Genomic DNA, 17,360 nt, shown 5'->3' with positions numbered 1-17,360 from the left:
CCTGTTATGTTGATCGTGCGAATGGAGAAGTCTTAAAGCTATGGTGATTCTCGTGCACGACAGGAGTGTGATATCCTAACGCATTACGTTCCTCCACGGCAGGCCGTCAATGCACAGTATTACTGTTCGTTTTTGGAGCATCACCTGCGACCAGCTTTCCGAAAGAAGGTGCGACACTTTCTGTGCAACCCACCCATCATTTTGCACGACAATGCGCGGGCGCATACAGCGCAGGCTGTGGCTGTTCTGTTCGGTCGATGGGATTGGGAAGTATTGTGCCATCCACCACACTCTACGGACTTAAGTCCTTGTGAATTTGATTTGATTCCGAAGATTCGCTTCACAACTGTTCCAGGGATTCGACAGGCAGTAGACCGCTCCATTCGCACCACCAACAGAACAAACTCTGCCGGCCGATGTGTCCGTGCGGTTCTAGGCGCTTCAGTCTCGAACAGCGTGACCGACAAGGTCGCTGGTTAGAATCCTGCCTCGGGCATGGATGTGTGTGATGTCCTTAGGTTAGTTAGGTTTAAGTAGTTCTAAGCTCTAGGGGACTGATGACCACAGATGTTAAGTCCCATAGTGCTCAGAGGCATTTGAACCATTTTGAATATTCTGTTCATCTTGCCATAGATATTTTAGAATTGATTCTTTCGTCGGTACGTTAATAAAGTAAGAGACGAAACAATGTGGAATCCGTTCTTTAATGTGTAATTTTTTATAGAACTCATTTTGTACTGCAAGAATCATCACTGATTTTTCTTCTTGTCATTGTGGGTGGAAAAGATTAATACACATTTCTTTCTGTAGTGTGTATCTCATAATTATTAAAACTAAACCTCAACTGAACAGGCCATGAAGGCCCAATGGTACCGACCGGCCGCCGTATCAGCCTTAGCCCATAAGCGTCACTGGATGCGGATATGGAGGGGAACTTTTCAATCAAGAAGCTCCTCAGTTTGCCTAATAAGGGCTGAGTGCACACTGCTGGCCAACAGCACTCGGCAGAAAGGACGGTCACCCATCCAAGTGCTAGCTCGGCCCGGCAGGGCTTAACTTCGGTAATCTGACGAGGACCGGTTTCACCACTGCTACAAGGTCGTTGGCTCGCAGTTATTAGATACACTTAATAAACCTGTCACGAAACAGTTTGTAGCACACAACGAAGCAGACTGTAGCGAAGTTGGTTGAGCTGCCGCTATTGCAGCTTGGAAAAAACGACGTTTTGTTAATGTAGCGACATTTTTTTGTAATTTTTTTTTGTTTATTTACTGATGCATTCATATTTGTATGACACAGTCACAACCGGTTTCGGCCATAAGATGACCTGTGTTCAGTGTATGCCGCCTTTAGAATCTGAAGATGGTCATTCTATGGCCGAAACCAGCTATGACTGTGTCATGAGAATGTGAATGCTTCTATTGCAGCTGTCTGTAACGCGACTGCTATCTATGTTCTTTCAGGCGAGTTGACAACGCAGCATTCCTACAATCATTTGCATATGGAAGCTTGTTGTAAGCTTTGTTTCAGTTTGACGTTTGTTGGAGCCCGCCTACATGGAGTTGCAATTATAAAAGTGTAATTATGACGATTAAGAAGTTGAAATAGATATGACATAACAGATTTAAATATAGCCGAATCTCTTTGATGAAAAAGACAAGTAGCAGACAAATGGATTGTAGGTACACTAGTGAAGTGCTCTGCTATACTGTAAGAGGTTCAAAAAATGGTTCAAATGGCTCTGAGCACTATGGGACTTAACATCTGAAGTCATCAGTCCTCTAGAATTTAGAACTACTTAAACCTAACTAACCTAAGGACATCACCACATCCATACCCGAGGCAGGATTCGAACCTGAGACCGTAGCAGTCGCGAGGTTCCGGACTGAAGCGCCTAGAGCCGCTCGGTCACCGTGAATGGCTTGTAAGAGGTAAATGAACAAAAGCGAGACGACCTCATGGAATGTGAGCAGATGGTTCAAAATGGTTCAAATGGCTCTAAGCACTATGGGACTTAACATCTGAGGTCATGAGTCCCCTAGAACTTAGAACTATTTAAACCTAACTAACCTAAGGACATCACACACATCCATGTCCGAGGCAGAATTCGAACCGGCGACCGTAGCAGCCGCGTGGTTCCGGTCTGAAGCGCCTAGAACCGCTCGGCCACAGTGGCAGAGATATTACATAACACATAGGAGCAATGTGGATGATTACAGCTGAACATCGCAATGCGTAGGAAAGTCTAGCAGAGGCTTTTACGTGGCACTGAATATCAAACGTCTGAACACCTGCAGACACTGTACACCAATTCCAGAAAAGAAACGTGGCCAGTGTTGGTGTGGCGCTGATTTAGTGCCCACCGTGTGAGGGTGCTGTTGTGCGCGCTCACCCTCCAGACGGGCGTGGCTCCAGGCGGCAGGGCTTTGGTCCAGTCGTCAATGGCGTCCTCCAGCTCCCGGGCGTCGGTGGCGTTGCTGAGCTGCGACAGCAGCACGGGGCTCAACGACAGGTGGGCTCCAGGCTTCTTCCGAGAGCCGTCGTAGTCGTCCTCGGCTATCAGCACCCTGCAAACGGCCGCGCTTCAGTATCGCACCACAGTCTGTGCAACCTACATTATAACGACGCTTTGTTTGTTCCCACCTGCTAATACCACTCCCTCAATCGCTGCAGCTAACTAATAAACGGTGGATAAAATAAGACTGCAACGGAAAATATTTCGCCAGGTTCAGACGGGCAACACAGCTTACATCATTTCCCCAGGGTGCAAATGATGTATATTGGGTTACCTATCAAAAGATGCACGAAGTATGCTCTAATATTGAAAAACGACACACCACAAAAGAAATACCCGTATGAGGCGGAAATGCATAGATGTACATGTACAGACAAACAATGATTACAATTTCAGGAATATTGAATGATTTATTCAAGAGAAAGAGCTTCACAAGCTGTTCAAGTCAATAATACGTTGGTCCACCTCTGATCCTTATGCAAGCATTTACTGGGCTTGGCATTGTCTGAAACAGTTGGATGTCTTTCTGACGGATATCGTGACAAATCCTGCCCAACTGGAGCGTTAGGTCGTCAAAACCCCCATCAGTTTGGAGGCCCCTGTTCATTTTTGAGTCGTGGTAAAAATTCCTCTTTTGAAGAGCGCGCCGCACACCGTAGTGTGAAGCGTTCGCCCTCCATTTCTGGCGGTGGCGCCGCTGTGGCAATCGCAGCTTTGGTGTCTCCCTCTGGTAGGAAAGGGGAAAGGTTGCCTGTTCACGTGCATTTAAGGGGCGCTATGAGCTCGCCAGTCAGTCAGTCTGGGTCAGTCCCTCGTCTATCTCTCGTCCGAATTTGTTAGGCAGTTAGTGTGTGTCTGTCGTTCGGAGTGCTAGTATGTCTGTTGTTCGGATCAACCTTTAAGGCCAGCAAAATAAGAGTCTTTCCACTGTGCCAATAAGAGAACTCAGCGAGTGGTCACCCGATCGGGGCTTAGTTCCTGCATCTGAGTCTGCGCATTAGGCCGCCAATCTGCTCGAGTTTGCTCAGGCAATGGTCATTGGCGGTTGGATCGATCGGTTGGTCGGTCGCGCACTGAGACACAAGATTTACTTGTCCGCCTCGAGCGTCGGCGCATGTGAGGTAGCCACGTGAGTCCAGTGGGCCGCGCCGTATAGCGAGAGATAGTGACTACGTGATCGACACGAGAGCAACAGGAGTCAACCAACAACATCAGTCTGGCTGGTGCGAGCTGCGACGCCGTGAGACGGGAGATCGGCACGCCTTCCTGCGTCCGTTGAAGCGACTGGCAGCGGACGGTGCGGGAGAGCGATTTGGGGGAGCTGCACCAGGTTCTCTCGAGAAATGGCAGTTTATTAGAAGTTAAGTGGTTGGTGATATGTTGTTTGATTTACTCTTGTTAAATTCTACTTGTTTTCTTGGTGAGGTCACCAGCCGTTTTGCTTTGGGGTCGTCCTACCATTCTTCTCAATTTGCCCACCCGCAATAAGGAGGTTGTTTATACATTGGATGGTCCGGTTTTCCCTTGTGGAGTAGGGGCGGGTTAGAGCAACTTGTGGTTCGGGTTGTTCGGTAATCTCCCTATCAATTTACCGTACGTTAGTACCTGCTTCTGTCATGTTTGTCGGATTTAGTGTGTTAACGAATTTATTGCTTGGAGTGTAACGGCCTAATACCTGAAATATGTTTTGATCTTTGGAAACTTTGATATAATTGCCTATGATCTTGAGAGCCGGTATCTGTGTACTGTAGAGCATCTTAACTATTGTTTGGCCAACTTTGTAGAATTTTATATAAGATTGCATTTCATGGGCTTTTATTTAAATGATCATTTTAGTATACAAAGTTGCCATCCTTTCACTGTAAGACTTTTCTTAGAAGTTAAAATTAAGTTGTACCTTCGGTGGCAGGGTTAATATTTTAATTGTTAGTGTTTTGTACCATTTCCATCCGTCCTACGGGGGTTATATAGCTTCTGTGCCTGTGTAAATTGTTAAAACTTTTAGTGTGTGCTTAGTGCTTTGTACCAGTGTAGTCTTTCAGAGGCTGTTGTGAACGGTCGTAACAACGGCCTTGTTAAAAGGGAGCGGCAAGGATCTCTCTCCGAAAGCTCATACAGTCAAAACTTGTTTCTTTCTGCCTCTGAATAAATTGTAACTATGATATTTAGAGGGTGCTTACTGATTATAATTTTAAATCTGTTTTTTTAAATGCTTTTAGGCACTATTAAAGTGAATAAAATTCCCATTTGTTAAAAGGAATTTGGTTATTTTTTCATCAGTCACTCCCTGGCAACTACTTCCATGCTTACATAGTGTGATTAAATGTGTTAATGTTCTTGATGAATAGTAAATAAAATAAATTCTTAAGAATATTCTTTGAAAATAAATCACGGTTTCTCAGTTGGGGAGACCTTTCTGGCCAAGGTAGGGTCTGGCAAGCACGAAGACGAGCAGTAGAAACTCTCGTCATGTGACAACGAGCACCACATTGCTGAAATCAAAGGCCAAGATGGCTTGCCATCAGGCGCAACAAAACGGGGTGTACAGTAACGTCACATACTAGGACACCAACTGGACAGAATCTGGCACTATATCCATCAGGAGATCCAAAACTCTATCAATCAACGCCAAGTCGAATAACCGCTTGCGTAAGGACCAGACGTGGACCAATGTATTAATGACGTTCTCGATTTATTTTATTATGTATGCCCTATAGGAAACTTTCATGATCTTTGTTGGACTTTGTGATCTTCATACTTCTATAAACTGACTTCATGCTGCTCTTCAGTTCTTCATACCGTGTGCTACTGTTATCACTTATGATTATCTGCTACAGCTACACTAATAGAGCAGACGCTCGAAACACAAGTGATACAATCATATACAGGAAAGTCTTAATGCTTCTAAACTGTGACGAAATTCAGGAGAAACTGGAAACTGTAGAGGATCGACTGCTAGTGAGAGTATTGCCTCTCAAAAAAGAGCAAATTGTAGCACTGCGCATTAATAAGCGAAATTATTGTATGATTACACGATTGCCGAGCAATCAGTGGTGTAGTCACGTCTGATGAGTATGTGTTACTGAGTGTATGGAGTCGTTTAAAGGGGATAAATAAGGTAAAAGTAATCATAGGAAAGGCAGGTAGACTGAGATTTTTTGTGAAAATCCTGAGGTAGAGTACATGAGCCATGAAGAGGCTAGCTTACGAAATCCTCGACGAAGCAATACTAGCGTACTGCTCGTCAGTCTGGGGTCAGTTCTAGATAGGGTTGATAGGGGAAACAGAGAATATCCAGAGGAAAGCAGCAAGTGTCGTCACAGGTTTGGTTAATACCCGAGATGCTCACCTAACTCCAATAGCAGACGCTATAAGAGGGCGCTCTGCATCACGATGTGGTTTACTGTTGAAATTCCGAGACCAAACACTGTTAGAAGAAATTAATATACACGCTAAGGCAAAAAAAAGACACACCACGAAGTAATTAGCAGAATGGAACGGAAATTGATAGATATGATGTACATGTACGGGGTGTTTAAAAAGTCTCTTCGAAGTGTCTTAAGATAGTTAGCCGAGAGTGCCGTATGCCGCACTGAATATACCGTCATGAAACTCACTCAGTTTCGAGTTATTAATTTATTGAATATTCATATTTACTTACAAATTTTCACATTCAATGTTGAAAGTGTCCCCCCTGTTGTTCAATACGCAATTCAATTCGTCTAATCATGTTTCCAGACACAAGCTGTATCATTTCCTCTGTAACAGACGCAGTGAAAGTCGATATTGCAGTTTTCATTTCATCGATGGATTTTGGACGACTTTTATAGATTGTTGCTTTCACTGCACCCCAGAAGAAAAAGTCAGGTGGTGTTACGTCAGGTGATCGTGGAGGCCAAAGTCCCTGTGAAATTATGCGATCAACAAAAACATCAGCAAGCAGTGACACTGAAACGCGAGCTGTATGCGCGGTTGCACTATCTTGTTGAAAACAACCTTTCAGTATTTCGCTTAACACAAGTTCTCCTATGGATGGGTACAGAATATCACTGGGGTGGCCGAGCGGTTCTAGGCGCTACAGTCTGGAACCGCGTGATCGCTACGGTCGCAGATTCGAATCCTGCCTCGGGCATGCATGTGTGTGATGTCCTCAGGTTATTTGGGTTTATGTAATTCTAAGTTCTAGGGAACTCATGACCACAGAAGGTAAGTCCCATAGTGCTGAGAGCCATTTGAACCACTTGAACAGAATATCACTGCAGTATCGTTGTGCGTTTTTTTGTTTCGTTGAAAAATATGGGACCCAAAATCGCACGTCTAGAAATTGCAATCCAAACTCCTATTTTCACAGAATGAAGTGGTTCCTCACGAATACACAATGGATTTGCAGTACTCCACCTACGAGAATTTTGCGAGTTCATGTACTGACTCATCAGTGAAAAACGTTTCATTAAGAATATCGCTTCCATTTTGTTGAACGAAATTTGTGAACCACTGGCAATAATGCAGTCTCTTACCATGGTCAGTATTTTTCAGTTCTTGCACGACTGTCACTTTGTATCGGAAAAGTTGTAATTTTTACCTTACAACTGTGTGGGCCGTTACGACACTAACATTGATTTCCTGGGCGAGTTTTCTCACTGACTTTTTCGGACTCATGGACTTTTTATCGGAAATATCGAGTAGTTTATCCTCAGGCAAAACGCTAGGACGACCACTTCTCGGTGCATCTGTCACTGAACCCGTACTTCGAAATTTGTTAATCAAATCTCGGACCATATCGCGATGTGGGAGTGTTGTCTCCGGGAAAACTAAGTTAAATTTGAGGAACAAACTGTGTATTTACCGCCAGCTTTGGACATTTGTTCGACTAAAAACACACGTTCTTCAATGGTTAGCATTTTTAACAGTGACAAAAACGAAACAGACGAACAAAGGAACTAAACTTAAACGTTCGCGTGAACACGTAACGACACACACCAACGATACTATTGACGCTGGCTGAGATAAACGAAGCAGAGGAATGTTGGGACAGTCCACTTGAAGGGAAGTAACACAGACAGGCGAACAATCACACGGCACACGCCGCTAACAATCATACGGCACTTCGGAGAGACTTTTTGAACACCCTGTACAGACAAACAAATGTTACAATTAAAAAAGAATTGCATCATTTGTTCTAGAGAAAGAGCATCACAATTGAGAGAGCCAGTAACGTCTGAAACTTCCTGGCAGATTAAAACTGTGTGCCGGACCGAGACTCGGGACCTATGCCTTTCACCGGCAAGTGCTCTACCAACTGAGCTACCCAAGCACGACTCACGCCGCGTCCTCACAGCCTTACTTCTGCCAGTACCTCGTCCTCTACCTTCCAAGCTTTACAGAAGCTCCACTGCAGAGTGAAAATCTCATTCTGGAAACATCCCCCAGGCTGTGGCGAAGCCATGTCTCCGCAATATCCTTTCTTTCAGGAGTGCTAGTTCTGCAAGATTCGCAGCAGAGCTTCTGGAAGCTTTGGAAGGTAGGAGACGAGGTACTGGCAGAAGTAAGGCTGTGAGGACGGGGCGTGAGTCGTGCTTGGGTAGCTCAGCTGGTAGAGCACTTGCTCGCGAAAGGCAAAGGTCCCGAGTTCGAGTCTCGGTCGGGCACATAGTTTTAATCTGCCAGGAAGTTTCATATCAGCGCACACTCCACTGCAAAGTGAAAATCTCATTCAATGACGTCTGTTCACCTCTCGCCCTTATGCAAGCAGTTATTCGGCTTGGCATAGATTGACATAGCTGTTGGACGTCTCCCTGAAGGATATGGTGCCACATTCTGTCCAATTGGCGCCTTAGGTTTTCAAAATCCCGAGATTGTCGGACTGGCCTGCCCATAGTAATTCAAACGTTCTCTGTTGGGGAGAGATCCGGCGACGATGCTGCGGGAGGTAGTGTTTGGCAAGTAGCAAGACAAGCAACACAAACTTCCGCCATGTGTGAACGGGGATCATCTTGCTGAAATGTAAGCCCAGGGTTGTTTGGCATGAAAGGACACAAAATGGGGTGCAGAATATCGTCGACGAATCGCTGAGTCGTATGGGTGTTGCGGATGACAACCAGAGGGGTCCTGCTATGGTATGAAAATGCACCCCCGATCGTGGACGTCATCGGGCCGTACGGTGGTGACAGTCAGGATGCCATCCCACTCCTCCCTGGGGCGTCTTTGGACACGTTTTCGCTTGTCATCTGGGCTGACTTCGAAGTGGGACTCATCACTGAATACTACTGAACTCCATTTAATGAGAGTCCAGGCGGAAGATGGACAGCGGTTGGGCACCAATCTGACTGTCGCTCGCCACAGAGGCTGGAGTGATGGTCTGGAGTGACATTTAATTTCATAGCAGGACGCCTTCGCTTGTCAGCCGCTGGCAGCCTTTCAGGATAGCGGCACATCGACGATATTCTACGCCTCTTTTTTTTCTTTTCGTTGAAAGCAATCGTAGGCTTACATTTCAGCACGATATAGCCCGCCCGCAGACTGCGAGAGTTTACTGCTTGTCTTCGTGCTCACCAAAACCTTAGGACTCCAAAGTCGCTGGACCTCTCCCAAACTAAGAAAGTTTGGAGCAGTATGGTCAGGGCCTTCCAACCAGCACAGCATACTGACGATCTAGCACGATAATTTAACAGAATTTGGCACTATATCCCTCAAGGGGACATCCAACAACACTGCCTATCAGTCCCAACCCGAGTATCTGCTTGCATAACGGTTTCTCAATTTGTGACGCTCATTCTCTTGAATTAATTATCAAATTTCTCTGATACTGTAATCATTTGTTTGTTTGTACATGTACATCACATCTAGCGATTTTCGTCTCATTCGGGTAAAGCTTCGTGGGGCGTCCTTATTCTTTCCTTGTTTTGTTGGTTTATTGTGTATTGTTTCCCCTACGTATATCGCGAAATGGCCACACCGATAGAATCAGGGAGATCCGAGCTCACAGGAAGGCTTACCAACAATCATTCTTCGCTTGCAACATTCGCGAGTGGAATGTGAAAATGGGGAAATTTCTATGGTACGCGTAAAACCCTCTGCAACAAACCATAAGGTGACTTGCGGATAAGATGATATAAAATTTTGTCTGTTCACATATAATCATCTTTGTCTTCCCGTAAAACTGTTTTTTCTATATTCCACACCTCAAACTAGGCATATATTACTTTGCTTACCTACGTATGCCACCGCGTCCCCATTTTGTACCTTATCCGCCTGCTTAATTTATTTACCACGTGATATCATTAGAAATTAGATTGTGTAGGGCTACAAATAACCATAAGGCTACATATCTGCACAGGGAACGGTACTAGTAAGATCACAGAGATAAGAGGTCACGTGTTTCGGACAGCACTTCCCCTCGTGATCATTTATGTAGCTACTGGAAGAACGGGCGTACTGTACCTGTCCAACAGCACAGTGGTAAAACTGAAACATTACGCACATCCTCCAGCCCAGGAAATTGAGAAAACCAGTTGGTTGTTTCGCATTAGATGTGGTCTAGGGTGGGACTTAGACAGCCTATAAAAGCACCCTTTGTTCATGGGTGGTCCCTGTGAAAACCCCGACAGACCATGGTTTTTGGATATCATAATTTTTAATTGTGAGGATTGTCGCCTGTATAATTTCTGTTCAAGACAAATGGTCAAAATTTTACGATACATCCTTAAGATAACATTCTCTGGCAACCTTGAAACGTTTTGAATATCATTATCGGTTACCTAGATCCTAAGGTTCAAAATTACCGAACTTATGCCCGTAAAATATGCCAGTAATATCCGACCCTAGGTGTAAATGTAGTTTTAGCTGACGTAGTGAACACAAGCCAGGGGTTCTGGGGTCATTGCAAGAGTTCCGAGATCATCAAAATAATATTTTAGTCTTTTTTTACCAATAAAAATTTACGATGCACTATCTATGTGTAATGGGCACTTCACGCCAAAATAAGCCGTCTTGACCTACGAATTATTCGATGTTGTCAGCTAGCGACGTAAGAACCCCACGAAAACTGTCATACGAAATTCTTTGTAGGAGCCTACAAATGTGCATTTTTATTTAAAGTAGTGTAAAGTGAATTTCCGCTGAAAGGGAAACGATTATTTGTCAACCTCATATTATGCGTCGTTTTTGTTGTTTATATGTGTTAGGGTATGTTAATGTGTAAAAATGTATAAATAAACTTTCAAAACCTTACTAACCTTAAGAAATCGTCTCATTTACGCAGCACACAGTGCTGTAACAAGGTAAAGTAGGGAATCGGCTAAAAAATGCTCGTGTCGGAGAAAAAATATGCGAATATACTCCTCTTTAAAACACTCTGAGCGAAAAGTGAGTAACCTGTTGCCTCAATGTTCATTCCGCCTTCCTCGCCAAATATTCAGAACATATTCGCGCTTTTTTGCATTGAAAGAGAGTAGCAGGGAGACAGTGACCGTGGAAGAGAGACGAGATGTTGCCAGTGGGAGAGAAAGAGAGAGGAGACAATGACGGTGGGAGGGATAGAGTGAAAATGAAAGAGGAAGAATGATGGATAAAGACAACAGCAGTGGAGGCCAAAGAGAGGAGATATTGATGGTCAATGAGCGACAGTGGCAATGAAAGAGAAAGGGAGATGGATGAAGATAATAGTAGTGGGAGCAAAAGAGATAGAAAATAGGAGAAACGGGAAGAGAGATAAGTGGAAACACGAAAACATTTGCTCACTTTTTCCTATCTCCTACAATCAGATGTTACAGTTGCCTGGCGTATGAGTCAAAATCCCGAGAAAATCTTCCCCATGGAGATGCGTGGAGAGGAGACAGTGCTATCTGAAGAGAAAGACAGGAAACTGTTAGCGAGAAAAATAAACAGTGGCATAGGGAGAGAGTCGGTCGCTGTGGCCGAGCAGTTCTAGGCGCGCTTCAGTCAGGAACCACGAGGCTGCTACGGTCGCAGATTCGAATCCTACCTCGGGCATGGATGTGTGTGATGTCCTTAGGTTAGTTAGGTTTAAGTAGTTCTAAGTCTAGGGGACAGATGACCTCAGATGTTGAGTCCCATAGCGCTTAAAGCCATTTGAGAGCATTGGGAGATAAAAAGAATGGGGCCGAGATAATGGCAGTTTGGCAGCGCGATAGTAAATGTGACAGATGGGCAGACCGTGGTAAGGGTGAGCGAAAGAAAGGGATGAGACAGTGACAGTGAGAGAGACAGACAGGAGAGAGTGACAATGGGAGAAAAAGTAGACAGCAGGAGACAGAAATTTATAGACAGTGACCGTCAGAGGGAGATGATGAGTATGAAGACTTCGCTATAAAGAAAGGGTGGATAAAATGACTTAGAAGGGCACGAAAATGTTCGTATCCCAATATTTTTGATGAGGAAAGAGGAATTAGGATTGTGGCAGATGGTGCCCAAATTTCTGATAGAGTCTTTTAAAGAGAATCATATTCACCTTTTCTGTTCTCCGAAAGGAACATTTTTCAGGTGGTACAAATACACTTCACAAGCACATTACGATGTTTGGTGGAAAATACCCGTGGTAACACTATCATTTCACTCTTTTCCCGTTCCATTCACTCACAACGCTTCAGAAGAACTATGTGCAAACCTCTACAAGAGCTCAAATATCTGTGGTCATTTCGTGAATGTGACAGGCTGTAGTCAGTTGCCTGACAATGCTTCGAATTTATGCCCTCCGAATTTTAACAGTAAACCTGTCTTGCTGGAGTTTCATGCGCACCTCTGCAATACTATCGCACGTACTGAAAACACGCGTGACGATATGTACCGCTCGTCTTTAGATTCCCTCCATCTCTTCTACAAGTTCTGCCTGGTAATGGTCCTACAGTCAGGAGCAACACTCGACAATTGTTCGAACTAGTGGTTTGTAAACTAATTATTTCGGCGATGAATTACGTTTACTTAAGATTCTTTCAATGAATCCCAGCCTCGTATCTGGTTTTCCCTAAACTTCGCTGATAGGAAGAAAAACGCAACAACAAAAATTAATTGATGTAGAGTAATGAAATACATTTACCTAGTTAACATGTGTAAGTGCAAGATCACAAGTTAATGTAAGAGCGAGATAAGCCATTGCAGTTCTCATATGCTGGTACACTAACGACCGGTGTAGCCGCCAGAATGCAAAGGTGCATGCATTGTGTTGTACAGGTGCCGGATGTTAGTTTGTGGGATGGAGTTTCAAGGCTGCTGTATTAGGTCGGTCGATACAGGTACGGATAATGCTGTTTGTGAATGACGCTGGAGTTGTCCGATTATGTCCCGTATGTACTCCATTGGACAACACCCAATCGAGCATGTCAAAGTAATATGTCAACACTCTGTACAGCATCTCGTGTTTCAGCAGCAGTATGTGGGCGACCGTTATCCTGTTGGAAAACACCTCCTGGAATGCTGTTCATGAATGGCAGCATAACACATTGAATTACCAGATTGACGTACAAATTCGTGATCAGGGTGCTCGGGATAACCACCAGAGTGCTCCTACTCTCATACGAAAGCACTCCCCAGACCATAACTCCAGGTATTCGTCCAGTGCGTCTAGCACGTAGACAGGTTACTTTCAGGTCTTGAGCTGGCCTCCTTCCAACCAACACATGGCTATCACTAGCATCGAGGCAGAACCAGGTTTCATTGTAAAGCACAACACACCTTCGCCATTCCTTCTAATGACTTTTCGCTTGACACCACTGAAATCACAAATGACGGTGGTTTTGGGTCGGTGGAATGTTGGGTCGCAGCTGTCCCAGAAGTAACCGATTTGTACCAGTTCGTTGTATCAGTGTGGCCCCAACTGCTATTCAGATTCCTGCTGCAGATCAGGACGATGCGCCAGAGCCTTACGCCGAACATGACGGTCTTCCCATTCGGTAGAGCCACACAGCCGTCCGCCCCTGGTCTTCTTGCGACCGTACATTCTCGTGGCCGTTGCTGCCTGAAATCATGTATACAGGGCGAAAAGTATTGAAACCGACAAACTCTGGGAGGTTGTAAAGGACATCAAAACAAATATTTCCCCCTAATGTCATTTTTTCATATGAGGATTATTTAAACCGGTGGAGACCGTATAGCACTCTTCAGTTGTTAGAGGCCGCATTACGATCTTCAGTTGTTAGAGGGCGTATTACGCTCTTCAATTGTAGACAAGTGCTGCCCATCAGTGTAGTAGTGCACTGTCTCTGTTTGCTAATGGAGCGATACACCTGGAGTGAGTACACTGATATGGTTGGTGCGCACTACATAGCGCACCCAACGGATGTGCTGCAAGCTGGTTTATCAACAACAATATCCTAATCGCCGTACCCCACATCATACGACCTTTGCTGCTGTGTACCAACGTCTGCGTGAGACCGGGTCATTTAGCAGATTACCTGGACAGGGACGCCGTCGCACGGTAAGAACGCTGCAATTTGAGGAAGCTGTCTTGCAGCATGTGGAGCGTGATCCTTTAATCAGCACTCGTGCAATTGCACGTAACATGGGGACGAATCAGTCGAATGTAAGAACAGTCCTTTGAGAGCAATTCACTTAGAGCGTGTCCACGACCTGGAACTAGTTTATTATCCACTCAGAGAACAGTTTTCGCAATGGTACCTGGAACAGTGTGAAATACATCCTACATGTCCATCCTCTGTGTTGTTCACCGAAGAAGCAACGTTCGGGTGTGATGGAGTCTTCAACACGCACAATTCGCATGTTTGGAGTGAGGATAACCCTCATGCCACAGTTACTAGTGCTCATAAAGTGCGGTTCTTCGTTAATGTGTGGGTAGGTGTTGTTGGGGACTGTTTAATTCAGCCGTATCTGCTAACTAGGCCATTAAGTGGTAGGCACTATTACAATTTTCTCGCCAGAGCATTGCCAGAATTGCTGGAAGACGTCCCGCTCCCTACAAGACAACGCATGTGGTTCCAACATGACAACGTATGTGGTTCCAACATGACAACATATGTGGTTCCAACATGACAACGTATGTGGTTCCAACATGACACGGCGCTAGCACATTTCAGTCGTCGAGTGCGTCGATTCCTGGACCGACAGTACCCAGAAACGACGGTGAAACCTTTGTTTACTTGTCATTGGAGGCATTTTTGAAAATCTACTGTAATTGAAATTGGGTTGTGTTAATGTGTTGTCTCTTGGTCATAAAAAAATGGAAAAGTGTTTGTTGGTTTAATTAATTTGACGCCAGAGAAATCTTGCTCTACCGGTTTAAATACTCCTCATAGGAAAAAATGACAATAGGGGAAAATATTTATTTTGATGTCCCCTACAGCCTCCCAGAGTTAAATACTTTTCACCCTGTATTGCGTACAATCCTGCCAAGTGATATCGCAGAAGGAGCATCTAGCCCTTGTTCAAATTCAGTCAAATGTTGATAATGGCGTCTTCGTCGTCTTAATGGCATTCTTGACTAATACCAACTTACGATGTCCAATGTCAAAGGGTAACTAACGCTCACGATCGTAACAGCTTGTATTTAAGGCAAACCTGATATGCATTCCAGTAATGGTGCTACTAGCGGCACTCTTAATGCGATTTGCGCCAAATGTGACTAGGCATTATGTTTCAGATGTAGAAACACGTCTACCAAGTTTCGTTTATGTCACACAACTCCTTGTCGGTGTCGCGATTTTTTTCCCATCACTGTAGTTTTATGGGGGCGTTCTACTTTGGGTCATTCCGGTGGAGTACTTCTCCATAAGACTTGGTTGTTACTACGAGGGTGAGTCAAATGAAAACCTTAAATATTTTTTAAATATTATTTATAGTGCAGAAGTGGTACAAAGCTGTATCACTTTTCAACATAATCTCCCCCACGCTCAATCCAAGTCTTCCAGCGCTTACAAAGTGCATACATTCCATTAGAAAAAAATTCTTTTGGTAGTCCGCGCAACCACTCACGCACTGCGTGGCTTACTTCTTCATCATAACGGAACTTCTTTCCTCCCATTGCGCCTTTGAGTGGTCCAAACATATGGAAATCTCTTGGGGCAAGGTCTGGTCAGTATGAGGGATGAGGGAGACACTCAAAATGCAGGTCTGTGATTGCTGCAACTGTTGTACGGGCAGTGTGGGGCCTTGCATTGTCATGTTGTAAAAGGACACCTGCCGACAGCAATCCACGTGGCTTTGATTTGATTGCAGGCCGCAGATGATTTTTTAGGAGATCTGTGTATGATGCACTGGTGACAGTGGTCCCTCTAGGCATGTAATGATCCAAAATTACGCCTTTTTCGTCCCAAAAGAGAGTCGGCATAACCTTTGCTGCTGATGGTTCTGTTCGAATCTTCTTTGGTTTTGATGATGAGGAATGGCGCCATTCCTTGCTCGCTCTCTTCATTTCCGGTTGGTGGAAGTGAAGCCAGGTTTCGTCCCCAGTAACGATTCTTGCAAGAAAACCATCACCTTCTCGTTCAAAGCGCCGAAGAAGTTCTTCACAAGCATCAACACTGACAGGAGTCAGCTGCCGTGGCACCCATCTTGCACACACTTTGTGAAACTGGAGCACATCATGCACAATGTGGTGTGCTGACCTATGACTAATCTATAAACATGCTGCAATGTCATTCAGTGTCATTCGGTGGTTTTCCTCCACTATGGCTTCAACTGCTGCTATGTTCTGTGGAGTCACAGCTCGTTGTGCCTGACTTGGACGAGGAGCATCTTCCACTGAACTCACACCATTAGTGAACTTCCTACTCCATTCGTAGACTTGCTGCTGTGACAAACATGCATCACCATACTGAACCTTCATTCGTCGATGAATTTCTATAGGTTTCACACCTTCACTACGCAAAAACCGAAGAACAGAACGCTGTTCTTCCCTGGTGCAAATTTCAAGTGGGATGGCCATCTTTATACTGATACTGCGACGGTATGTGTGCATCTGCACCACGCTGCCACCTACAGGCCATTATGCACGCTTTTTGTAGCACGCTTACCAACTTACAGGATAACGGCGCGAAATTTCGATTTGTTATTACAAATTTAAGATTTTCATTTGACTCACCCATGTATATTCAGTGACTCTTTGTCAGAAGAGTAAGTAGACAGTATCGTACCTTTACCTCCCTTTATGCTTAATACTCGCATGTTACGTCTATTTACCAGCTATCAATCACTTTACCAGTCGAAGATTTTCTCCAAGTCTTCTTGTATTTTGCTGGTCATTTTCGTCTGCGAACGGTCTCATGTCAGATTAGCCGTATCAACCGGGATGATAGTAACTTGAAATTGCGTTTCATAACAATTTTTGTCTAGTTTTTGTGACGGAATCATTACTGCAGTATGACAAACGGAGGGCGGTTATGAAATAGAAAATTCTGAAACCGCATTCATATATCGAAATACTTGGACATCAGTAAGATACTGGAGAGGGAACTAATATCGCTCTGATTGTTTTAAAAATTATACCTAACGTCATAACATATGGGTGTTAGTAAATTTCACTAAGGACAGCATCTGTATCGATAGAATGTTGCTGTCTTCAGCAGCGTAATATTTCGATTCAAACAGTGCATATGAACACTTCGGCCACACAATTAGTCACGTGACAACTCTTCAAGAATTTTCTCATATGACCTGGATGGATGCAGCATTGGACTTCAGGTTTCCTTACTGGGTTATGCACCAACTTATTACGTCACAGAAAGCCTTGCAAGAACCCGAAAGAAATCTGAGAATGAATCCAAAAGCAAGTTATCAGAATCAAATGAGTCACAGTAAAGACAGTTAACTTATCATTAACTGGAACTGGAACTGGAAACAGAAACATATTTCCATGACAATAGAGGCATTATGATTC

The 17,360-nt window shown here is 44.4% G+C and overlaps 1 protein-coding gene across 2 annotated transcripts in view; it reads right to left on the bottom strand.

The window, feature by feature from the left end:
• Nucleotides 1-17,360, bottom strand: part of LOC126337999 (uncharacterized) — a 198,232-nt gene that overhangs the window by 48,912 nt on the left and 131,960 nt on the right. For both annotated transcript variants that reach the window (XM_050001517.1, XM_050001518.1), the window contains exon 7: nt 2,393-2,567. In XM_050001517.1, the coding sequence (XP_049857474.1) occupies nt 2,393-2,567 (175 nt within the window). The remainder of the gene's footprint in view (nt 1-2,392; nt 2,568-17,360) is intronic.

This window comes from Schistocerca gregaria, chromosome 1 (assembly GCF_023897955.1).
Source record: "Schistocerca gregaria isolate iqSchGreg1 chromosome 1, iqSchGreg1.2, whole genome shotgun sequence".
In the NCBI taxonomy this organism is placed as follows: Eukaryota; Metazoa; Arthropoda; class Insecta; order Orthoptera; family Acrididae; genus Schistocerca; species Schistocerca gregaria.
The sequence above is the reverse complement of the archived record's forward strand: the minus strand, read 5'-3'. Positions and strand labels throughout refer to the sequence as shown.